Here is a 23,845-nt window from a genome sequence, read left to right as displayed (position 1 = left end):
AGGAGGGGAAGCCTGAGCGAGCACCCGAGCGGCCAGCGGGCGGGGCGCCCGACCTTCGGCAGGACCCCCGGGGAACGCGCCGTTACGCGCTCCACTGCACGCAGGAGGAGACGAAGGCCTAGAGACGCTCCGCACCTCGGCCGGACCTGACCCCGCGCCCGGCGGGACGCGACGCACGCGGGCGCCCGCCCCGGGGCCCCAACACCGGTGGGCGTGGCTGGGCGGGACGGGGCGGAGCCGGCGGCCCTGATTGGGTAATGCCTCGATTCCTCGCGGGACTTCCTCCCGGCCGCCCGCCTTGGCCCCGCCCCGGAGAAGGCCCCGCCCCCCGCCGTGGACCCGTGCGGCGTGGCGTGCTGAGGTCCGGCAGGTGCAGCGGAGGCCGCAGGGAGCCCAGGCCGGCGGGCGTGGTCAGTTGCCTGCTCTTCCCCCTAAGCGCCTCAGTCGGCGAAGTCCGGCTGCCGTCCCGCCCCTGGAGCGCACGGCTCGGAGGGGCCGCCCCGGACCCCGCGCCGCCGGCGTCACCACCTGCCCGCCTGAGCGCTTCCGCAGTCCGCCCGCGGCCACCGCGCCGCGCCGCGCCGCGGGGCCCAGCCGCCAGGGGGCGCCGCGGGGGCCGCCCCTCAGCTGCGCCTGCGCTGGCGCCGCGCTCGAGCCCGAGAGCAAACCCGCCGAGCGCGCGCACCCCCGGCAAGTGCGCCTGCGCGGAGGCCGTGGCCGCGCCCGCTCCCGCTGGGGGCTCGTCGCTGGGCGGCCGGGCGATGGGGGAGGCCGAGGTGGGCGGCGGCGGCGCGCCGGGGGACAAGGGGCCGGGGGAGGCGGCCACCAGCCCAGCCGAGGAGACGGTGGTGTGGAGCCCCGAGGTGGAGGTGTGCCTCTTCCACGCCATGCTGGGCCACAAGCCCGTCGGTGAGCGGAGCGCCGCGGAGGCCGCGGACCCGCGTGGGGGCGGGGCAGACCGGGCAACGGCCGGGGGCGCGGGGCGGGGCCACTCACGCCCGCCCACCCACCTGCACCGCCTCCTCCCTCTGCGTCCGGAGACCCCTGTGCCCACCCACCCCTCCCTGCCGACCCTGCGCCCTCCTGCACCCCTCCGGCCCCCTCCCTCTGTCCGCCCCTTAGCCTAGCGCCCCCACTTCTCAGACCCTGCGCCCCTGCTGTACCTCCCTCTGTCCCCTTAGCCTAGCCCCCTACCTCTGCCGACCCTGCCTCCTCCTGCACCCCTGCTGTACCCTTCCTCTGTCCCCTCCTTAGCCTAGCCCCACCTCTACCGACCCTGCCCCCTTCTGCACCCCCCATGTACCCTCCCTCTATCCCCTCCTGCGCCCACCACCCCGCGCCAACCCTTCCCCACCCCTCCCTCCGTTCCCTCCTTAGCCTAGCCCCCTACCTCTGCCGACCCTGCCCCCTCCTGCGCCCCTGCTGTACCCCCACTCTCTGTACTCCTCCTGTCCCCTCCTGGGCTCTTCCACCCTTTCTTACCCGCTTTCTTCCCCTTCCGCATCCTTCCACCCCCCAGTATTCTTCCTCCCCCACCCCATCCCCAGCCCCACACCTGCCTGTGCTCTTCCAACCCTGTCCCCTCCTAAACCCTCTCTTTGCATCTGCTACACCCACTCTCCTGCCCTATCTTTACCCTTTTGCTGCTAACCCCTGCCTCCCACCTCTCTTCTCCCCTCTTAAGTGCTAGCCAAGCCCCCCCTCACAGGCTTACTCCTTTTTCCCACAGGTGTGAACCGACATTTCCACATGATCTGTATTCGGGACAAGTTCAGCCAGAACATTGGTCGTCAGGTCCCATCCAAGGTCATCTGGGACCATCTGAGCACCATGTATGACATGCAGGCGCTGGTGAGCCAGATCCCACCATCCCCCAGACACAGCTCCTCCTCTGGGGTCCCTCTGACCTGTGCACATCCCAGGGGACAGCAGGAAATAAACCGGGGAGCTCAAGTAGTTTCACTAAAAACCCCACCCTGGTGACGGTGGCTGGCTTCAGATGCAGAACCTCTTTCACGTGGGGTGGCCGGTGACAGTCTTTGCAGGGAGATGACCAGGTTGCTGAGGCCTGTGGGAGTAGGCAGGAGGCCCCACAGTGCTCTAGGCAGGAAGGTGATGGGATCGGAGTTTGAGTCAGGTAAATCTGGTGGCTTCTGTGAGAGCCAGGCAGTAACGGTCCCCTCCTCAAAGGCCCCCGCAGCGGTTTCATGGGAAGGCAGGCAGCTTCACTCGGCGACTGGGAAGGCTCAAAGGAACAGGGATGTTCCCAGCCCAGGAGCGGCAGCGGTTCAGGCTTTGTGGCAGCGGGAGATGATGGTCAAGGAGTGGAGAGGAGGCCAGAGCCCCTGGAGAGTGGTGCGGGGGTGGGAGTTACAGGCACGCACAGGGGTAGGAGTTTGTGCAGGGGGGAGGTAAGGCTCTGCCTCCTGGCTGACTCCAGCCGCACCAGCCCTCCCAGCACCAGCCCTCCCAGCCGAGGCCTACTTTGTCCAGACCCAGTGTTGCTCTTGCTCCCTGGGGGCTGTGGGCAGGTCATTTGCATCTCCTTGTCCTCGTAGAGAGGGGACAAAGATGGCAGCTGTGCTATGGGGACTGAATGCTCAGCCTGCAGGAGGCGTCCTGGGAGTGAGGCCGCAAGGCCCAGCTGTCATGCTGAAGGGGCTGCTCCCCGGGGGACCTTGCCTCCACACCCATCCCGTCATGGGGTCACCTGGTCCCCAGACTTCCTGGGCCCTGATTCTAGGCCAGTGGGGGCCAGAAGCCAGATACAGACGAGAGGGTGGCGGGGCTCCTGTCCTGGGGGGGCCCTGCTGCAGCCCGGGAGACAGACACAGACACCCAGCCCAGGTCCACACAACCTTGGCGAGCCGCAGGGCAGCACTCGGGGACTTGGGTCCCGGACAGATAGCCCTTCTCCCGTTCTCAGCTTCTTCTTGCCTGTCCCTTGTTCAGGATTAGGCAAGACACCCAGGCTGTCCCCTGCTCAGACCCCTGGGCTTCCCTGGGGCTGCTGCTGGGGTCAGGTGGGACCTTGGCTGTATAGGTCCATGACCCCCACTGCAGGGGGACCCACAGTCCCGGGAGCCGTGGGGCTGCTGAAGCCCCAGCAGATGCCGATGGCCATGGGTGTGGGCTAGCAGCCGGCTGCAGTACGGTCGCAGCCTGCACAGAGGAGCAGGCCTGCTCGTTCACAGTCCTAGTCCTTCCTGCCCGCTCCCCTTTCCCTTCAGCTGGGGGTCCTGTGTCTCCAGGGTCTCTGTCTCCTTTGGCCTGTGGGGCCCTTGGGTCCTGTAGAGCAAGTGGAACTCCAGTAAGCGCGGTGTCCCTTACGACTCTTGGCTTCGCCTGGTTTCTCAGGCAGAGGCTTGCCCCTTGCGCACCGTCCGTGCCTCTGGGCTCCTGCTCCGAAGACAGACCGGAGGTGCCCCGGCCTTTGGCCTTTCCTCAGCACGGTCACTGCCCTCTGATGGCCACTGGGTCCTGCCCTTGGCCGGGGGTGGGGGGGGTGGGCAGGAGTGCCCCCCGCTGGCTGGCAGCTGGCGCTGTAGCTTTGCCTCCTGCGGGTGTGTTAGGAAAGCCCAGCTCCCCGCAGACCGCGAGCAGAGCGGAACGGAACGGAACAGAATGTCAGAACAGAATGTCGTTCAGCCGCTCCCGCCCCACTCCGCAGCCCTGTGACTCCGTGACTCCGCGTCTGTCAGGTGCTGCAAAGCTGGCTCTTCCACGTTTTTGGTGACTTGCTAAAATCGTGGTTTTTTCTTTGTTTCTATAACAAAAATCGCCGTTTTTGCCATCAGCACGAATCTGAGATTCTTCCATTCCCAAACCCAGAGAGGAATTTTGTCCTTCCTGAAGAAATCATTCATGAAGTCCGAGAAGGTGAGGCTCCGCCTAGTGGGGTCCGGCCCGGGATTAGGAGGCAGGATGCGGCGAGGGAGGTGATGTCAGGGTGAAGGTCACGAGCCTCAGGGAGGAGGTGAGGGTCACTGGCTGGTGATTCTTGGCCCAGGTGGACTGGGGAAGGGGCGGTCCGGGGAGCCTTGGGGAGTGGAGGGAGCTTGTTCTAGAACAGTCGGCTCTCTTTGAAAGCGGCCTGGAGGCAGCTGAGATCCACACACACAGCCGTCCCCGGCCTGAGCCGTCCACAGCATTGGGCAGGGCCACGTCTCCCGCCGTTTTGGTAAACGTCAGCTGTCGCCCCACAGGCAAAGTGGTCATTGAAGAAGAAATGAAGGAGGAAATGAAGGAAGATGTGGACCCCCACAACGGGGCTGACGATGGTGAGTGGGGGACACCCCAGACCCTCCCCTAGGCCCCACGAGCAGCAACCCCATCCCCAGCCTGGGTGTCCAGTCCGCTTGTGGCCAGAGTTGTCCTGTCCGCTCCTCCATCCGCTTGGGTGGGAGCCTTGGGTGGTGGCGTGGGCAGCCCGCACTACAAGCAGGCCCTGGAGACCTCAGGTCCAGCACCAGCTGCCAGGCAGCGGGCACAGGCCGAGCTCCACGAGGCAGGATCGGTGGGCAGGCGGGCAGGGTCCTGCGGCCCAGGGCTGCGAGGCGGTGCATCCTCAGGGACCCAGCTCTTTGCGGGTCCCGTGGCAGCCCCAGCCCCAAGTGCCTTGTGTAGGTGCAGGTTTCTAGAATTTGGTAAGAAGATGAAGTAAAACTCTGGATATTCTGTTTTCAGCCAAATGATTTTGTCTCCCAGTTTTTTCGTCTTCAGGAAGCTTGGGGAAAGCAACAGAAAAGTCCAGCAAAGACAAGAACCCTTCTGACTTGGGGTCCAAGGAAGGGGCAGACAAGCGGAAGCGCAGCCGGGTCACCGACAAAGTCCTGACGGCGAACAGCAACCCCTCCAGCCCCAGCGCTGCCAAGCGGCGCCGAACGTAGTCGTGGCTCAGCCACGGCAGGGGGCCGGGGCACTGCTGTCACCGGCCAGACACCCCCCGGCCCGCCGCCTGCCCTCAGGCACGTGGGGCTCCCGCGGGGCCCACTGTGACCACCTGGGGCTCCGGGGGGCCCTGAGAGACCAGAGCTGGCTCGGCTGTGGAGAGCCGGCGTCTGGGCCTGTCTCCCCCGCACCAGCGGGGAAGCCCCAGCTGTGCTGGCCCCTGGCGGGGCTGTGGTCCGGGCTCCACGGGGCAGAGCGCGGGGCAGGAGCAGGACAGCTGGAGTGAGGAGCGGGGTGCCTGCTCGGCCTGTGGGGAGCACTGGTCTTGCTGGGTGCCGCAGCTCTCCCCGTCCGTCCGTGTGTCCGTCTGTCAGCCGCTCTTCCTAATCGGGCTGCTCCCTGGGGAGGAGACTCAGGCTGCCCTGCCCCCCAGCGCCTGCACCCAAGAAACAGGCCGGAGACTTCGCCTCACTCACTTGTACTGTAACGATGTATATAATTTGGTGGTATTTCACTATTTAATTTTTAAGAAGCCTATTTTACTAGTGTTTTATATGAAAAAAAATACTGCAGAAGTTAAAGCTGTGTTGTATTTTTCCTCAGATGCTTTGTGCTCGGTAGTGAGTACCGAGACACTCCACTCGGTGTTACATGCCGGGAGCAGAGTTCGTACGGGCTATTTTTGTATCTCCGGGACCTTGGGACTAGGCCTGATGAGTGTGTGGAGGCCGGTGCTGCGGCCGGGCCGCCGAGGGGCTTGCGTTTGAGCGCCGACCATTAAAGCACGAAAGAACCACGGCGGGTCTCGTGATTTTGGCGCCAGAATAAGTCCCCTTTTCTAACAGTAGGAAGCCTTTGTTTCCCCAAGATTTACAATGCAGCCTACACTCTCAGACCTCCTGCTGTTCCCCTGATACAATGTGTTCACCAACTAGAAACAAGGCCAGAGTGGAAACTTTGTTAGTGTGGCGGGTCCTTCAAATACAAAATGCGGGGACGGCAAACAAGGCTGATTTCGGGCGGAGCTGGGACGTCTGGGGCTTCATTGGCAGGCCACGTGGGACTCTGGGCTGAATCTGTTCTCCGTGGAGGAGGGTCCAGCCATCCTGGCAGAGAGAAGAGGACGCCCGCCCTCCTGGTCCCAGGCGCTTCATCTGGACAAGGCACCCGGAAGCTGCGTTCCCATCCACCGAGAGCCTCTGCCGGCAACTCGGAGCAGGCGCCCGGCCCACAGAGCAGTCCACCAGGTGAGGGCAGGAACTTCACACTCAGCGAGTGGCCCAGCGTGGTCGGAGACTGGCCTGTCCCCAGCCCGCCGTCACACGTGTGGCCTTGAACATATTGCTGGCGCCCCTTCTCCCCAGCAGGGCCCAGTCCACCCTGCGCAGAAAGGCCAGCTGTGTCTGGGCTCCTGAACCTGAGCACCCCGGTGCCCAGCCCAGCTGTCCACGCTGCGCTGGAACCAGGAGCAGAGGCTTGGCGTGGGTTGATCTCCTACTGTGGAGCTTGGGTGGGCCTCCTGTGCGTGATCTCCCTGAGCAGGAGCCGGTCAGTGCCCAGGATGGAGCCCCAGACTGCCACTTCCCCACGAGGGCCTACCACTGGCGTTTCTCCCGAGGTCTGAGAGGCAGTCCCGTGAGACCTGCTACTGTCCCAGCGCAGCAGACCCCGCCCTCACCCCCAGATGCCCAGACAGGACTGTCCCTGTGCTTGCCACAGAGTAGGAACATGCCCCACGTGTGTCCAAGGGGGAAGGGGGAGCAGAGGTCTGCGTCCTAGCAAGCTCAGTGCCCTGCAACCTCCCACAAGGCCTGCTTTGGGCCAGGTCCTGTGGTGGGAATTGTAACGCCTGCCAGAAGCCCAGTCCCTGGAGAGAACTTCAGGGAAACGGGGCAAACAGCTCTGCAGTCGCAAGTGGTACCAGCAAAGATTGGGGCTCTTCCCCAGGCTTGCCGGCAAACCCCCATCTGAAACCGTATCTTCACGGCCCTTCGAACTTGCTGGAAAAGCTAGTGCCTCGTTTGGTGAGTTACCGTCTGCTGCATGCCTGAGAGAGGAGGTTCGAGGGGCGTACTGAGCCCATCATGGCCAAAGAGCAGGTGTCCCCCACCCCCTGGCTCAGGCATTTTTGGGGGGCCCAGTCCCCATTCCCTTGTGTCTGTGGGGGCTGCAGTCCTCGGCAGGGTTGAGGCCAGCCCAAGCATCCCTGGCACGGCCTCACAGGTGCCTGAGGCCCTGCCCAGCTCTCTCCATCCCAGTTTTCCTGCCCGGCAGCCAGTTCCGGCCAAACTGACAGGCATCTGGGGCACTGAACCTCTCCCGGCCTAGGGACCCGGTCTGTGACGTGGGGGTGTCGCCCTCACAGAAGTAGGACATTTCTGAAAGAGGGCAGGAGCTGGCCTCGCCAGATGTGCCATGGCTGCCTGCTACCCCAGAACCCTGCCCTGGCCGCCTGGGGCAGACCACCTGCAGATGTGCCCAGATGGGGGTGCACGGGTGGCTCAATCAGTTAAGCATTGGATTCTTGGTTTGGGCTCAGGTGGCCATCCTGGGTCCGAGGCACCCAGGCCGCCTGCTCAGTGTGGAGTCCGCCTGGTTTCTCTCTCCCTCTGCCTCTCCTCACCCCTCCCATCCACCGCTGCGCGCGCGCTCTCTCTCTCTCCCTAAAATAAATAAAGCTAAAAAGAGAGAAGGGGGTGGCTTGGTGGCTCAGTCATTTAAGCATCTGTCCTTAGCTCAGGTCATGATCCCGGGGTCCTGGGTTCGAGCCCCACATCAGGTTCCCTGCTCAGTGGGAAGCCTCCTTCTCCCTCTACCTCTGCCTCTCCCCATGCTTGTGTTCTCTCTCTCTCTCTCTCTCTCTCTCTCTTTGACAAATAGATAAAATCTTTAAAAAGAGAGAGAAAGGGAAAGACAGACAGATGGACTCAGACGTCCACACCTTCAGGGCGTCCCTGTCAACCTTTTAGAAAGTAAGGTAGCGTGAAGACAGTTCCCGCCCAGTGAGAATGTACCCAGCGAATTAACAAAGATCAACAAGCCAGCAAGGAGTCCGGACCTGCACCAAGAAAGGCCTTCCGCTGTGCCCACAGCCAAGATTGGAAGGTTCTGGTGAGCTCCCGGCTGTCTCTGGCTGCACAGGCAGCCTGGGGCCTGCTAGCGGGCTTGCAGGGCTGGGAGAGGTGAGCGTCCCCGGGGGCTGGCCGGCCTTGACCCCAGGAGTCCTCCTCAAGACCAGATCCATCTAAAAGCCACCCACTGTTCGCTGAGCTTTTTGAAATAATGAAGTGGGGGAGTAGCTAGCTACAGAAAACATGTTTTTTGCGGAGACTGTCTCCACTTTCGTTTTGAGGGCTGGGTCACCCACTGTCCTGTGACCACCAGCAGACATCAAGGCGGAGATGAAGTAAGGGACCCGCAGCGTCTGGGAAGGTTGCAGCTGAAGGCGATTCTCGGCCGCGTCTGGAATGTGCGGCTGTATGCAAGAGGGCCTCCAGCAGCAGCCGCCCCCAGCCCTTAGAGAGGCCCCTGAGGGGGTGTTGAACTGGGGCCTTAGGGTGACCCCCAGTCATCTCTGAGTCCTGGTGTTTGGCACTTTGTGTGTGCCTCCCACTAAGTGCAGGGAGCCCCTGTGCTTTCTTTTCACGGAGAGAATGTGACAAGACTAAGGGGACAGAGTTCAGGCCCACGAGGGCGGCACGTTCTAGGACTCTCCGCACACTGGAAAGACACTCCGGCCTTGAGGAGGCAAACTGCCCAGTTGTGGACTATTGGAGGAACACGGGGCTCTGCATCCTGTTCCCACAAGAATGAGTTCTGCCTACGGTCTGGGGGATCACGGAAGCAAACCACCTTCCAGAGGAGCCTCTGATGAGACCGCAGCAGCCCCCGCCTCCCGTGCAGGGAGTGTCCTGGGGCCTCTTCTGGGGAGGACTTCCAGGGGGATCTTCCTGGGGTTCATCCTTATGAAGGGACATTCTCCAAGGAGGTGGGTAGACCTCCTCCAGGAGAGACGTCCCTCTGGGGGGACTTCCTGTAGGAGAACACCCCTGCAAAAAGGGATATTCTGGAGACAGGGGCCTCCCAGCCCGTGGGCATCCTCCAGGGGCACAATCTTCCGGGGGAGGCTTCTTCGGGGGAATACTGTCCTGGGGGGCATTCTGGGACTGATTCTCTGGGATGAGCATCTGCAAGGGACATCCCCTGCATCTAGAGGCGTCCTCTAGACTGCGGGCGCTCCAGCCGGCTTCCCGGCCGGCCGTTCGCACAGAGGACTTTGGGGGAAATTCTCTCGGGGGAGGTGTCCAGGCGGCAATACTGCGGGGAGGGGGCATATTCCGGGAGGGCTTCTCCGGAGGGAAGACATTCTCTACGGACAACCTCGGGGAGAAATCCTTGGGGAGGGGCATCCTCCCAGGGGGAAGGGATATTGTGGGGAATCCTGCGGGGAGACCCCGGGTGGAGAGCATCCTCCCCGGAGACGTGGCCGCGGGGTTGGGGACCTGCCCCGGGAGGAATCTCAGCGGGGAAGCGGGCGGGCGTCCTCCGGACGGACGTTCACGGCCAGGGATGCTCTCGGAGCCGGGACCTCCTTCCGGCAGGCGGCGGCGGCGGCGGCGGCCCCGCCCCGGCCCGCCCCCCCCGGCCCCGGCCCGCCCCTCGGCCCGGCCCGCCCCCGCGCTTCCTCCCTCGCTCACTTTCGCTTCCGCCGGAGCGCGGGACCCGCCGCCGCCGGAGCATGGACGACCCGGACTGCGACTCGACCTGGGAGGAGGACGAGGAGGAGGACGGCGAGGGCCCGAGCGCCGGAGGCCACGAGGATGGCGAGGCCGGCGCCCCGGGGGACGCGGACGCGGAGGACGAGGACGAGGAGGACGCGCGGGCGGCGCGGCCCGGAGCGCTCCAGGTGCAGCCCCGACGCGCGCTGGGGTCTCCGAGCCCCCGGGCAGGCCTGCCCGGCCGCCGCGAGGTGGGAGCTAGGCCCCGCTCCGGGCAAGCCGTCCTCCCTGGAGCTCCGGCCTGGGGCCTGGCTCTCCCTCCAGCTGTCGCCCTCTCCCCCGCTCACAGCCCCCTCGTGCCTCCCTCAAGACCCCCCGACACCCTGAGATCTGCCCGGACCTGCGCCCCCCAGCTCTGGCCCAGCCAGGGGACATTGCAGGGAGATCCAGGGCCACCCTCGGATCTGTGTGCCCGGAGCCGAATCATGCGCTGACACTTCCTCAAGGGGATGCCCTGGGCGCGTTCTTGACCCCGCTCTCTGTCACCTCCCACCTCCAGGCCCTAGGCTCCTCCTGAGAGATCCTCTGTGCCGCCGCTCCCCTGCTTCCGCCAGCCTCCCTGCCTCTTGGTGCTCCGGGCTTCTGCCCCACCTGCTCCCTGCCAGCCCGCCCCACCCCCACTTTGCTCTGGGGGTGCAGCACCCCCCTATGGGGGGCCTCCCGCCTCCTTGGAGGTGGCCTGGCTGAGCCAGGCCTGTCCCGGAGGCGCTGGGTTACTGGTGGTGACCAGCGGCCGCTTACACTTGAGTGCTGGTTGTCCTTACCAGCTGTCTCTTTTGTTACTACTGATGACTTGTGACCAGCAGTTGCTTTTGTCCCCACTGATTACTTGTCATTACCATGGTGACTTTTGTTGCCACTGGTTACTCCCTGTCATCCTCAGTTACTTTTGTTGCCGCTGAGTTTCTCTGGTTACCACTGGTTTCTTTTTTGTTACTAGTGTTCCTCTTCCTTACCATGGGCGAGGATTCGCTGGGCAGCACGTCCTTCCCGGTGTAAGGACAGGGGTTCCAGCTGGGGTCCCAGGTGTTATGGGGGACATAGCACGATAGGGGTCGCTTCTAGAAGACAGCGTATTCTCGCGTCTGATTTCCAGCCTGCAGGCTCTCCAGGTCCGGTTTTCCCACTGGCACCTGAGAGTTCTGGCTCTTTGGTGGCTCTCTCTGTTGGGGACTGGTCAGTGAGAGGGACCCCAGGGGTCCTGGACCTGCCAAGTAGCCCAGGAGCCTGAGCATATCTGTGGTGCTTGGGGCAGGCATTTGGTTCTTGAGGAAAAGGGCTGGGCCGTGGTCAGGGTCACTGGGCTGGAGTCAGAGGGCAGGAATCGGGCTCTTTTCCTGGGCCAGATGCACGCTTGGACGGAGTGAGAGGACACGGCCCTTGCTATAGTCTCCTGGGCACGGCTCCTAAAGCGGTGCTCCAGCACCCCGGCCATCCCATGATGGGGTGCAGCACCCACCTACGGGGGGCTCCCCACAGTCCTCTGCCATCTACCGCTTCTGTCCCTCCTCAGGCCCTAATCCTCTCCCCTTCCCCCAAACCCCCACCCCCACCCCATAGCACACCCCAAATGCCCCAGACTGAGCCCTAGCATGGCGGTTTGGTGCTTTGCCCTGGGCTGTGTCGTCTGTGCACCTGTGGGGCTGGTCGTCTTGCACTGACCCCGGGAGGCGCCTGGCTGGCCCCAGGGAGGAAGAGAAAAGGAAACTGGTGGTGGGCGGGGCCAGCTTCTGCTGAGTTGTGCTTTCTCTGCTGGCCCTTGGCTGGTAGGCAAGAATATTAGCTTGCCCTTGTCTATAAATCGTGGATGGAGGCACCCCCTGATCCTTGCTGGGGCTCAGACCAGTTGGAGGATCTTGGGGAGTTGGGATGGGGTCAGAGCCAAGGGACACAGTGGTAGGCCTGGCCTCCTAAGCCCCCTTCCAGTGCTCTTCTGCTCCTTCCAGGATCCGGGACACAGGTATTTCCTGGCTCGAGCGGTCCCCTCTTGTCATGCCCCGGAGCCTTATCTGTCGGCCCTTTCTCCTCCCCAGCATCTGTGGGACCACCAGCCACGCTCAGCCTTGCTCATGCCCCGCACCCTCTAACAGGATGGGTCAAGCAGTGTTGCCCTGGCATCCTGGTCGCCAGTTCCCTTCTGTCCTTCCCAGGACCCCAGGGTGCTTGGCCTGCAGTTATAGGGGCCGTAGCTGTTGGAGGGCAACGAGGAGCTTCTGTATCTTGCCCAGGGGGCTCCCCCACAGGACTGGAGGACAGGATCTGGTCTATGAGCTCCGGGCTTGGGCAGAGACAGGAGCCTCGGTCATTCATCTCTTTGTCAGACAAGTGTTTGGGGCCCCTCCCAGGGCTGTAGGCTGTGAGACCGCTGCCTTTGGGGACACAGCCTGGTGACAACTTCGAGCACAGTGCAAAGAGGATGCAATGGGGTAGGCCCAGGGGGAAGTCCTAAGGCTGGGGTCCAAGCAGAGGTAACCAGCGGATATGGGAGTAGGAGGTGAAGTTAGAAATGGGGGAGAGGGGGCTGTGTCCCAAGAATGTGCTGGTCAGCCGGGGCGTCCCGAGAGCTGGGGCAGGCAGCAGCGGCCAAGCAGAGGGCACACCTTGCTCCATGCTCTCCTGTCCCCTCCGGTTTTGTTGATAGCCGACAGGTCCTTGCTGTCCTTACTATGATGGGGGCTCGCTAGGGGTGGATCCTGCCTACTGGTGGGTCTCCCACGGGGGTCTCAGCCCCTCTCCTCTCTTCCCAGGCCAGGATGCTGGGGTCCCGGAACTGGCGAGCCATGCGGGACACACGCAGGTACCGGCACAACTACCCGGTAGGTAACAGCTGTCTGGGGCGCCCCCCCACCTCGCCAGCCCCCCTCAGCTCAAGAGTCCTCCCCCCCTCCACCCGGAGAAGGCCTCATGGACCATGGGTCCGGTCAGCACCTCTTCTCGGACAAAGTCCCACGTTCCATCTGGGACAGCTGCTCCTTCCCCTCATCCTGGGGTGACGGGGATAGTGGGCCAGCCTTCTGAGCCTCCACGCCCTGGCCTTTAAAATAAGGGCCCAGTGCCAGCCAGCAGCACACGCGCAAGGTCCTGCATGCCGGGGCCTGTGCAGGTGGCCTTCCCGTCGCCCTCATCCGTGCCCTCTGCACCCTGAGTCTCAGGCAAGCCCTGAGCTGCCTCGGGTGGGGAAGGGGGGCCGATGATGGGGACCTGCCAGCCCCGGGCCGCAGTGGCGACAGGAGAAGGTGGTGGTCAGAGGGAGCTGCTGTCCTCACCTGCGGGGTACGTGGGGTCCTCGCCAGCCCTCAGCATGTCAGAGGTTTGTGGGCCCCAGAGCAGATGCCCCCTGCCCCTGCCAGGAGTGTTCTAGTGCGAGGGACCCTTGGAGGCAGCCCGTGTCTGGAGATGTTCCGACGGGCACCTTTCTCTGGCTCCTCAGGACTTGATAGAACGGGATGGCAACGGTGACATGCCAAACCTGAGTTTCTACAGAAACGAGATCCGGTTCCTGCCCAACGGTGCGCGCTTGCCAGGCGGCCCGCGTCTCTGTCCCAGCCGGGGTGTCCGGGCCATCTCCCCTCCACTGGCTGCCCCTGCTCCCAGTCCTGGGGTCCCCGCTGGTGGACCTGAGGTTTTCGGCCAGCCGCACGGCGCCCCCTGGAGGCCGCTGAGGGGACGCCCGGGCCGCTGCCCACAGCCTGTTTTCTGTGCAGGGCCAGGCAGTGAATAGGGCTTCCCAGACCCCCTAGGCGGGGCCGCCTTAGTGGAAAACCCGCATGCACACGCTAGCAAGGAAGAATCACTGTTACGTTTTCAAGTGGTTGGAAAAAACGTAAGATGGAATAATACTCTGTACTGTGAAAGCTACACGGAATTCAGGGATCAGTGTCTGCGAGATGTGCCAGGACCCGCCCACTGGCCCATGCTCGGTCTGTGGCTTCCTCCCCCGACAGTGCCCACAGGACCTGTGGCCTCAAGCGTTCACTGTCTGGCCCTTTGCAGAAACAGCAGCTGCCCTGCCCGAGGCCAGGCTACGGGGTGGGGCTCCGCTACACACGCCCCGTTTGAGGTCAGATTCCAGCTGACAGGCCATGGCTTGGTGGGGGCAGTGAGGCCACCTTTCTACAAAGACAGGTGTGGGGCTGGAGACCCCATGTCCTTCTCCCAAGGGGCCTCCTGGGCTCTCCTGCCCCCAGGCCCAGTGCGGTACTCTCACCCGGGTCCACACTCAGCCAGCAGTGGAGGTCCCACGTCTAAATGGCAAAGAAATCAAGGGCTTTGGTTGGGGGAGTTGGTCACATGAGACATATACAAGCTTCGGAGCCCCAAGGTCCTCAAGGGGGTGGGGGTGGCTTCCAGCAGCTCTGCACTGACTTGTCCCCATGGGGCCCCCAGGCTGTTTCATTGAAGACATTCTTCAGAACTGGAGGGAGGACTATGACCTACTGGAAGAGAATCACTCCTACATCCAGTGGTGAGTGGGCGGGGCCAGAGGGGCGGGGCTTATGGAGCAGGTGCCTCTGCCTTTCCCCGTGCTCCCTTTGCAGTCTTTCCCCCGCGTTGCACCACCGCTGTCCTGCAGTCTGTGTGTCCAGCAGCTGTGCAGAGCCTTTGAGGCTGGGAGCTGAACACAGACGTAGGGGACAGGCAGAGTGGCACGCAGACTGGGTCCCCAGTCCCAAAAGGCCATGTGGCCCTGCAGAGCCCCTCGGATGCTCAGGGGTGGCAGGGTTCCAACTTGTCAGCATGGCAGCCTTGGGGACCCTTGACACTGCCCCCCAAATCCGCTGTGCATTTGAAGATGGCATGGTTAGGGCCTCTCCTGGGCATACAGTATTGTGGGGGACAGCTCTGCAATATGAATGACAAGACAGAAAGAAGAACGTAAGAATAAAGAGGAGGGGCGCGTGGCCGGCTCAGTCAGTTAAGCGTCCCACTCTTGGTTTTGGCTCAGGTCAGGATCTCAGGGTCATGAGATCGAGTCCCCAGTTGAGCTCTGTGCTCAGCAGGAAGTCTGCATGAAGATTCTCTGCCCCTTCCCCTGCACGCTCTTGCTCCCTTCTCTCTCTAAAAATAACTAAATCTTTAAGTGAATAAAGAGGACAGCCTGGAGCTGAGCCTCCTGTGGCCACACTGCCCTGCCCCGCACCCTGGTCCAGAACAGTCTCCCCCTGACCCTTCTGCCCTCGCCCCCGGCTGTGACTCGTGAGAGCCCATGACACGGGTTCGTCCAGCCAGACCATCAGGAGCGGAGCCTTGAACCCCGAGAGGCTGGCGAGCACCTGGCCCGTGGTGGGAGCCCGTGTTTGCTGTGCTGGGACCGGTGCCGCGCCCTCTCCCACAGGCTCTTCCCTCTGCGTGAACCGGGAGTGAACTGGCACGCCAAGCCCCTCACGCTGCGGGAGATTGAGGTGAGCAATGCGGGCCGGGAAGCTGCCCTGCCCTGCGAGGTTCACGGTTCCTTGCCTCTGCCCCCTGCTGCTCCCCACAGGCTTCTAGAGAAATCGGATTCTCTTCAGCCCTTTGCCTTAAGTCAGAGAGGCCAGGGCAGAGAGCAGAGTCCTCGTGATGGGGGCTTCGTCGCACCTGGTTTGGGCTGGCGCAGGACACCTGGAGAGATGGCAGGGTCTGGGGGGCCGAGGACACTGTGTGTCTCCTACCATGTGCTCCACCCTGGGAGCCCCCCAAGCTGTCCTGGCGGCTGGCAGGATTCCTCTGGGAGCTGGGGCAGATGCCTCTGGCCCCAGTGAGACCTCGTAGCAGCTAGAAGAAAAGTCACATTCAGAATTCTCGTCTGAGTCCAGGCCTGTAGATGAACTGGGGCCTGAGGGAGGCGGCAGCCAGCCCACTGCGCCTGCAATGGCCCCTGAGCTCCCGCTGGCTTGCGGGGGGGTGGGTGTTCCAGGCATTTAAAAGCTCCGAGGAGGTCAGGGAGCGGTTTGTCCAGGCCTACGAGCTCATGCTGGGGTTCTACGGGATCCAGCTGGAGGACCGGGACACCGGACAAGTTCGCCGAGCACAGAACTACCAGAAGCGCTTCCAGAACCTTAACCGGTAAGGACCAGCCCTCACTCCACCCCAAGTGAGGGGGATGGGGCTGTGCTAGGTTCCGGGCAGGTGTGGGGGAGCACTTTGGGGGAGGAGGGACTGCAGGGGTGCTGGAGCACGCGCCTAAGGCCCTGAGCACCGTCCCTGTTTGCACTGCACGGGGGGCTGGTCCCAACACTGGGGGTGAGAACCGAGAAAGTCGTGCGAGTCAGTTTCCCTGCCTGCGCCCCCACCGCCACCTGGGTGTGGGTCGGGCTGCCCACCGTTCCATCAGCCTTGCAAGCACGGGACCCCTCACCCCTGCCGAGAAGTGCTGGGCGGGGAGCGAGCAAGCTCCCCTGCTGGTGGGTAGCAGGCCCCTGGGCCAGGCCCCGTGCTCGAGAGGGTCCCGCGCGGCTCTCCTGCAGCCTCGCGCCTGGGGCTGGGGGGCAGGGAGGGGCGGTTGCGCGGGGCCAAGGGGACAGCAGCCTTGTAGAAAATACATCGCAGCCCCCACCTGCACTATCCGGGCCCCCAGGCCATTTTCTCCAGGGCAGCGGGGTGCGGGGGTGGGGTGGGGGTGGGGTGGTGAAAGGGTGGGGCGGGAGGAGGAGGACAGTCCTGGCCCCCCCGCCAGCACCCCTCCGCTTGCCCCCACCCCCCCAGGCACAGCCACAACAACCTCCGCATCACGCGCATCCTCAAGTCCTTGGGCGAGCTGGGCCTGGAGCGCTACCAGGCGCCGCTGGCGCGCTTCTTCCTGGAGGAGACGCTGGTGCGCGGGGAGCTGCCGGCCGTGCGCCAGAGCGCGCTGGACTACTTCGTGTTCTCCGTGCGCTGCGCGCGCCAGCGCCGCCGGCTGCTGCGCTTCGCCTGGGAGCACTTCCGGCCGCGGCGCAAGTTCGTCTGGGGGCCGCACGACAAGCTGCGCAGGCTGCGGCCGGCCGAGGGCGCGGGGAGCCCCGGGGACCCCCTGCGCCACGCCGGCGCCTCGGGACGGACCTGCGGGCCGGGGCGGGCCGAGGGCGGGGACGGCGCGGCCGCGGGTGCCCCTTCGCCGCCCGGCGGCGCTCTGGCGAGGGACCAGGAAGGGGAGGCGGGGGGCCGCGGGGAGGAGGACGCGGAGCCCCCGAGCCCCAAGGAGAGCAAGAAGAGGAAGTTGGAGGCCAGCCGGCGGGAGCAGGCCCCGGAGGAGCCGAGCGCCCAGAGCGCCTCGGACGTGGAGAAGATTGCCCTGAACTTGGAGGGCTGCGCCCTCAGCCAGAGCAGCCTTGGCGGGGGGTCCCAGGAATCGGGCAGCCAGGCCCCCGGGGAGGCCGAGCAGCCCGGGCAACAGGACGCGGGGGCCAAGGTGGCAGAGGAGGTGAGGAAGAGAAGGAAGGTGGATCAGGACCCTGGGGACGGTGCCTCGGTGGGTGGCGATGGTGGGGACAGTGGGACCAAGAGGCCAGTCCCCGCCTGGCATGGCGCAGTGCCAGGGTGTCCTGAGGCTCAAGAGAGTGAGAATGGAGTGGAAGAGGCAGGAGGCTGGGCAGGGCTGCAGCCTGCTGCCTCGGGGAGCTCAGCCACCGCAGGACCATGGCTAGATAAGGAAGCTGAGGTGGGGCCTTAGACCAAACCCAGAAACCTTTAAGGGAAGCGGGTGCCCGTGGGCATCCTGGCCGGGCCACAGGTCTGGGGAGCCCCGTTGCCATCTGTTCTCAGCACCGTGCAGTCCTGGCCTCTCCCTGATCGTCACTATAGTGGCCACCGCAGCTGCTGGAAAGCCAGGACTTTGAAATCCTGACCTCGAACTCCCCTCCTGCCACCTCCTCTGTGCCCTGCCCCCTACCCCTCTTTGTAAATTGGCCTGGGGGGGGTGTCATTTTCTTAGTCTGGTGCAGAGGCCTTTTCTGAATAAACTCATTTGACTTTGAGCATTTGAGTGTGGCCCACGGGGCTGTGGGTGGACTCTGGGTGGCTGGAGTCCGGGAAGGGGGCTAGTTTGACGGTGGTGCTGCTCCTTGGGCTTCTGCCCCTTGGGTGGGCCTAGCCCAGCTGTGGCCCACTTGGCCATTGTGAGCACCCGTGGAAACAGCCATGTACAGCCCCCTGGACAGATGCATCGGTCCTAGGCACCCTGACCACACGGCCTCCTGGGCCCTCTGGAGCTGGGCACTTGGTCCCATGGCTGCTTCTGGTCACTGGTGTAGGAGCGGGTCTGGGACTCATGTGCGGTCCCTTGGGTGGGCTGAGCAGGAGGAGCAGCAGTTTGATAGGACCCTGGGTCTGGACGAGATCTTTGCCTACCCTGGTCTGGGGTGTACTGTGGTGCCTCGGGGCCCGCTCCCCAGCGTTCTCTGTGGCTCTGTTTTCCTCCGTCCCTACCCTGGCTGCTCTACGTACCACACCAGGACCCCTTGACCCCTCCAACTGGTAGGGGTGGAGTGCACCTCCCTGTCCTCAAGGACCGGTGGGCTCTCAGCCAGGCTTTGTCCCCCTGGGCCGGAGTCCCCCTCCTGACACACTGGAATTTCAGCACCAACGGGGTGAGAGCCCTGCAGAGGGCCGCACCCTGGCCTTTGAACCACTGAAGCGACCAGGTCACAGCTTTTCCGGAGAGGGAGGGGCTCTGAGTCACAGGCTGTGATTTGGGCTCCGTTTTTCAAGAGCGTGGACCGTTAACTCCTATCCTGGTGGGAGAGGTGGGCAGACTGGCAGTCATTTTGGGGGAGGGCCAGCCCCTGAGTTAATGTTCCCCGGTGCTGGAGCTGGGGCGGGCTGTGTCCGGTGCTGCTGGCTCTCCCCTGCCCCCTCCAGTCTGCGGGAAGGGATGGTCCCCTGGTGCCTGAACTCAGTTTGGCACAGGGATGGAATTTCTACCACAGAGGGGTGACGGCGTCACGAAGATGAGGGGGTCATCCAACACTGAGTCCTCAGCAGCCCCCCCCCCGAGCCCCTAGTGGTGAGAATGCACAATGTGGACAATTGTGGAGCACAGGTTCCATGGAGAAGCTTGAACCCAGAGTGGGAGGAAAATCCCATTGGAACAACCCTGGGAGGGGGGTGCCTGTGCCCAGCAGTGGGACCTAGAGACTGGCAGGCACTCTGGCCCGCCCGCCCCCCACACTTCACCGAGAGCGATGGCCTGAAACAGAGGGGTGATGCTTTGGTTCTGCCTGGGGGTGCCAGGTGCGAGGTCGTGACCCACTCGAGCCCACTGGGGCTCAGCTTCCAGGCAGCTCCCCAGGGAGAGGGGCTGTGTGGAGCCAGGGACCGGTTTGGGGTGAAGGCTGGAGCCAGACTTCAGGCACCGGCTCACTCCCTTGACCCAGCTGGACTTTCTCTGAGTCTGATCCAGGAAGGGGGGCGTGGGCGGCAGGGAGGAGGGATTGCTGGGGAAGAAGACTTGCTCCCCAGGCTTTGGGCTTGTGGGTGGGGTGGAAGGGCTGGGGTGTCTGAAGATGTCCTAGGATGACCTGAACTCTGCTGGAGGGCGAGAGCTTCCGGGCTTCTCTTGCCTTCCTTGATAGAATTCTCACCGCTCCCCGCCCCCCATGTGAGGGAGTGAGCAGCCCGTCCACCACAGTGCTGAGCTGAGGTTCTTGACCGAGTCCGTTTGCTTCCCCGCTGTATCCCTTTCCTCGTCCACCCGCTGGTCCCTTGTGAACCCACGCACCGCGGAAGTCCTGAGTTCCCACCCACAGAAATGGAGTTCCTCCACAGACAGGCCTGCCCTCGTGAGCCTCTCAGCTGTCCAGGTGCAGATCGGAATCTGTACCTCATTCTTTCCCTCCTCTCGCTAATGCACTTGACCAGTGAAAGAAAGAGAGGAAAGCAACGTTCATGCAGTGCACTATAAATCCCAAAGCAGCATTTCCCAGGGAATTCTAAACATTCCGATACTTGGCTGTGGGCAGGGCTGAGATCCTGCCAGTTTGGTGGGCCTTTAGGTGACCTGGATTTGTGGGAGTCCCCTGGGGTGGGCATGGAGGCTCCTGGTCCCCGGTGCTGCCCCCCACCCTGCTGCTCCTGTGCCTTCCGAGGGTAAAGCAGAGTTTGCCTAAACCCCGCGACCCTGAGCTGCCCGAGACTGTGAACAGCAGGAACAGCCACACCAGCCTCGGAGGTCTTGTCCATTAGCAGCTTTGCTCAGGCCCCGGGGTCCCGGTGCTGTTACTGTCCTGTGCCGGCACCACATTTGGCTCTCTCTTGTGGTGGGGAGGGCCAGGTAAGAGGGTAAGAGTCTGACCCTTGCCAGTGATGGATACCATGATTGGAGCACTCCAGATAGTTAAACTTTGGAGTAGGACCCTGGGACTAGGAGGTGTTCCCAGCCTCGCAAGCCTGGCCTGAGGCTTCTGCCCAGGCAGGACGGGGTACCAGGATGGGAGCTGTAGTGGACCTGGTCTGGTCCCCAGCACAGGGATGCTCCCCTCTCCGGGGGTCTTCCTGGGTCTCGGGCAGCCTCTATCCCACTCGGGACTCTGCAGAGGTCACTCTGTTTCTAGGGCTGAAGCTGCCCCTTCTCCAAAGGAGCCCTTCAATGTGGGATTGTTGCCCTCTCCATACCCCGGCGGAGGAGCAGGCGGAGAAAAGAGCGTCTTTCTTTTCTGCTAAAAGGTGTATGTATGTACCTCATCAGTCCCGGGGATAAATTTAACTCAGAGGCCAGCCAAAAAAATGCCACTGGGTTTCTTTCTTTACCCTGGCTGGCGCGGCGGGGAGGTGTGGGGCGGAGCCGAAGCCCCAGGTGGGCCCTGCTGAATGGGGGGCTTGTGCTTGGCCGGCGGGGCGGGAACTGGCATCCGGCCCGCCGCCCGCCCCGCCCGCCGCTCCGAGCCCCTGCCGCCACCGCGGGTGCCGCTCAGAGCGCGAGCACAGCCATGGCCGGAGCCGCCACGCTGGTCCTGCTCCTGCTGGGCCAGCTCCTGGCCGCCACCGGGAGCGAGGCACAGGTGAGCGCGGGCCGGAGAGGTGCGCCAGGCCCGCACTGGAGATCGGCGGCCCCGGGGGGGAGGCTGGGGCTCTGAGATGGGGCATCGAGCGGTCCGGCCCTGGGACCACCCTGGGCCAGCGAGTGAGCCTGGAACTCGAGGACCCTTAGAGACCCGGACCTGAAGCCCATGGCCGCCCTCACCCCCATGGACACCGAGACACCTCAGGAACGAGCTCAGGACGGTGCCTTGTCCTCGCCTGGCCGGGTCGGCCACCACCTCTAGAGAGGCATAATGTCGCCTTTGTTCCCTGAGGCTCCCGTGGGGCAGTGGCCAGCCCCTCCTGGCCTGAAGATGAAGGCCACAGATCCTGCCGGCCTGAGGCTTTGGGGGGGTCTCCGAGGCAGGCTTCGGTCAGGGGGGCCCCCAGAGCCAGGCCCCAGCACCACTCCTGACCCAGGAAGAGGGGACAATCTTGTTGGGCCGACCCGGGGCTGGCAGGTGGGACCTGCACCACGGGAGACGGGGGAGGACACAGCTGCATAACGACGTTTCTCCGTTTCAGAAAGTGGGACCTCAAGGACCCCCTGGCCCCCAAGGGCCACCTGGAAAGCCAGGCAAAGATGGCATTGATGTGAGTTGGGAGAGGGAGGGGCAGGGAGGGTTCGGTGGGGTTCTAGTCCAGCCCCAACTTCCCTGAGCCTCCAGACCTGATGAGGACAAAACCAAGCCCCACTTCCCAGGGCTGGGACAAAGTGGGGAAGGGGTGTGGGTGGTTCCTGCTCAGGGTTCGCCCCACCGGGATTGTGTCCCCAGAGCAGGGAGGGGTGCCGCAAGTAGCCTTTGCGCTGGAACTGTGGGTATTGAGGTGTGTGTCTCCGGGTCCCCAGAGGGGCCATGGCAGTGGAGGTGCAGGGCCTGTCCCTCTGGGTGGGTCTTGGAGGCCGCTAGGGGTGGGAGCCAGCTCTGGAGGGGGCTGGGCTTGGGAGCTGGCTCTGCCCCAGAGACGGAGTCCTCCGTGGGTGTCCCAGGACTATCTGGGCTGAACCCCCAATCCAGCCACCTCCATGAAAGGTAGGGGCCCGCTCCAGGCCTCTCCTCACCTGTAATGTACTGCAGGAGCACCCCCCCGCAACTGGTCCTCAGCCTCTCTGAGTCCCCCAGGCCCTGGATGGCCCCAGGTCTCTTACCCACCCCCACCCTGGCCGACCTGGACCCATAGGGTGCTCAACGACAGCCCTGCAGGGTGGAGGCAGGGAGGGCTGGGACAGCTCATGGCTGGCCCACACACCCCTCCCATTGGGGCTGGGCCCCGGCCCCCCATAGGACTCCCAGGCTGATGGGAGTCAAGTTGAGTCTTTCTTTCCGGGGAGGGCTCCCCTTAAAAATGTTGCAGAGCGTCGGCTGGTCATGGGTGGGAGGGGGCTGGGGGCCGCCTTGGGCCTCTGAGAGTCTTGGGGGACTGCCACCCTACATCAGGCAGGAGCAGGAGGCCTCTCAGTGCCCACAGCCCACACTTCCGAAGCTTCTCAGGCTGGTGGGTGCTGGTGGGGGGCTGTGGGACCTGTTCCCTCTGCCCTCAGAACCCTGCTTAAAGGTCTGTGGGCCCTGTAGGGGCGGCGTCCCCAGGGTCCATCTCTGCCTCCCCAGCCCCCACCTCTAGCCTGACCCCAGAGGGGAAGTGCCCCCCAGATGTGCATGAGGTGGGGATGCTCCCGTGTCATCTCCAGGGGTCTTCTAGGCCCGGGTTATCAGGAGACACTGCTCACATGCGGTGTCTTCCCTTGTGCAGGGAGAAGTTGGGCCTCCCGGTCTGCCTGGGTCCCCGGTGAGTGTCCAGCTCCGGTGAGGGGAGGGGTGGACCTAGAACAGAGGGGTCATTGACATCCCTTCCGCTACCCCTGGCCCCGGTTACCTGCCGCGGGGAGGTGGGGTGCGGGGGGCTCCGAGGGCCCAGAGCAGAGGCCTGGCCAGGAAGCGGGTGGGAGGGGGTGTGTGGGATTCGGCGGGTCTCTGGGTAGAGGGTCCGGCTTGGACCCGCTTGGAAGCTGTCCTTGGCCAGGCAGGCCAAGTCCCACAGCGAGCTTCCCCAGAGCTGTCCAGGCTTGGGAGCTGAGGGTCCTGGGGCACACGGGCGGTCCCACAGAGGGACCCACTGGCCCTTCGCTGGGGCGGCCAAAGCAGCATCCTGGTGAATGTGCTACAGGTGTGACTGGGGGGAAGTGGGGGCAGCTGGGGAGGGCCGCGGGCGGGGGCCCGCGAGGGGGTCGCAGGAGAGCAGGCGGGGCGGGCCTCTGGGGGACGGGAGCCAATCTCTAGCTGCTGGGCGGGGCCCCAGCTGGAAGGCGCTTCTCTCATTGGTGAAGGCCACGGGTCTGGGCGGGACCTGCTCTCACGCCTCTGCCCGCCCCCCCACCCCGCCCCCTTCCTCCAGGGACCGAAAGGGGCCCCAGGGAAGCCGGGGAAGCCGGGAGAGGCTGGGCTGCCGGGACTGCCTGGCGTGGACGTGAGTGTGCCTGCCCCTCCCCCCGCCCACTCCCCTCCCGAGAGCCCCCTTCTGCGCTCCCCCCGCCCCGGGCCTGGACCTGGAGGGGTTTGATCCGGGGGCCGAGTTTAATTGCTGTCCTCCAGCTGTGCCTGCTCTGTCCCCGAGGGTCTCCGGAGGTCCCCCAGCAGGGCTCCGCTGGCCTTCAGCCCAGACCCTTCAGCGCCGGCGGTAACGGCTGGCGGAGACCCAGCCGCGCCAGACGGAGGGGAAAGTGCTACCTGCTCCTGCTGGTCCGGGAGCGGACGGCCCTCCTCCTCGGAGCCCCAGGCTGGGCTTTGTAGGGACCGGAGCAGGGGCTCCCAGACAAGTGGGCCCCCCAGCTGCTCGCCCTCCAGGTGGACGGCAGGTGGGCTGGAGCCCACGGGGCCACACGCTAGGCCCTTGTCAGCCTCTGGACCCATTTTAGTTCGGAAAGTGCGCTCTGGGGGGCCTGTCTTCCCCGTGTGGCCCCTCCAGCCCTCCCTCTGCCTCTTTCCGCAGGGCCTGACCGGCCAGGACGGACCGCCCGGCCCCAAGGGCGCGCCTGGAGAGCGGGTCAGTGCTGCTGCCAGAGTGTGGGTTCCACTTGAGGGGGTGGGGGAAGCCCCCGGTTTGTGGTGCCGCTGGGCCCCATGTCTGCAAGAAGGCAGAGGGTACAGAAGTGGGCACAGGGTGGTGAGGAGCCAGCCCACCAAGCCCCACACTGGCCTTTGGTC

General features: G+C 64.2%; 2 protein-coding genes across 3 annotated transcripts; both read left to right on the top strand.

Annotated features, from left to right (window-relative positions):
- Positions 1 to 761: 761 nt before the first annotated feature.
- Positions 762 to 5,686, top strand: LOC122915908 (MRG domain binding protein). The gene is made up of 5 exons (XM_044262710.1): positions 762 to 909; positions 1,730 to 1,851; positions 3,798 to 3,879; positions 4,206 to 4,280; positions 4,708 to 5,686. Exons 1-5 carry the CDS (start codon positions 762 to 764, stop codon positions 4,887 to 4,889), a joined length of 609 nt encoding a protein of 202 aa, XP_044118645.1. The 3' UTR covers positions 4,890 to 5,686.
- A 3,931-nt stretch (positions 5,687 to 9,617) lies between these two features.
- OGFR (opioid growth factor receptor) lies at positions 9,618 to 17,602 on the top strand. Of its 2 annotated transcripts, none has more exons than XM_044262709.1 (7): positions 9,618 to 9,796; positions 12,416 to 12,484; positions 13,099 to 13,177; positions 14,055 to 14,133; positions 15,004 to 15,070; positions 15,643 to 15,713; positions 16,353 to 17,602. In XM_044262709.1, exons 1-7 carry the CDS (start codon positions 9,629 to 9,631, stop codon positions 17,296 to 17,298), a joined length of 1,479 nt encoding a protein of 492 aa, XP_044118644.1. In that variant the 5' UTR covers positions 9,618 to 9,628; the 3' UTR covers positions 17,299 to 17,602. The 2 variants fall into 2 exon arrangements, with proteins under 2 accessions (XP_044118644.1, XP_044118643.1); XM_044262708.1 differs by having other exon boundaries at positions 15,565 to 15,713.
- Positions 17,603 to 23,845: the final 6,243 nt, after the last annotated feature.

Source organism: Neovison vison, chromosome 8 (genome assembly GCF_020171115.1).
Source record: "Neovison vison isolate M4711 chromosome 8, ASM_NN_V1, whole genome shotgun sequence".
Lineage (NCBI taxonomy): Eukaryota > Metazoa > Chordata > Mammalia > Carnivora > Mustelidae > Neogale > Neogale vison.
The sequence above is the reverse complement of the archived record's forward strand: the minus strand, read 5'-3'. Positions and strand labels throughout refer to the sequence as shown.

Excerpts from the sequence above, each read along its gene's own strand:
- LOC122915908 (XM_044262710.1), top strand. The coding sequence starts at position 762 with ATGGGGGAGGCCGAGGTGGGCGGCGGCGGCGCGCCGGGGGACAAGGGG. Across the intron at positions 910-1,729 it reads GCTGGGCCACAAGCCCGTCG|GTGTGAACCGACATTTCCAC; the intron begins GTGAGCGGAGCG and ends TTTTTCCCACAG. Across the intron at positions 4,281-4,707 it reads CCACAACGGGGCTGACGATG|TTTTTTCGTCTTCAGGAAGC; the intron begins GTGAGTGGGGGA and ends TTTGTCTCCCAG.
- OGFR (XM_044262708.1), top strand. The coding sequence starts at position 9,629 with ATGGACGACCCGGACTGCGACTCGACCTGGGAGGAGGACGAGGAGGAG. Across the intron at positions 9,797-12,415 it reads CGCGGCCCGGAGCGCTCCAG|GCCAGGATGCTGGGGTCCCG; the intron begins GTGCAGCCCCGA and ends CTCTCTTCCCAG. Across the intron at positions 13,178-14,054 it reads GATCCGGTTCCTGCCCAACG|GCTGTTTCATTGAAGACATT; the intron begins GTGCGCGCTTGC and ends TGGGGCCCCCAG.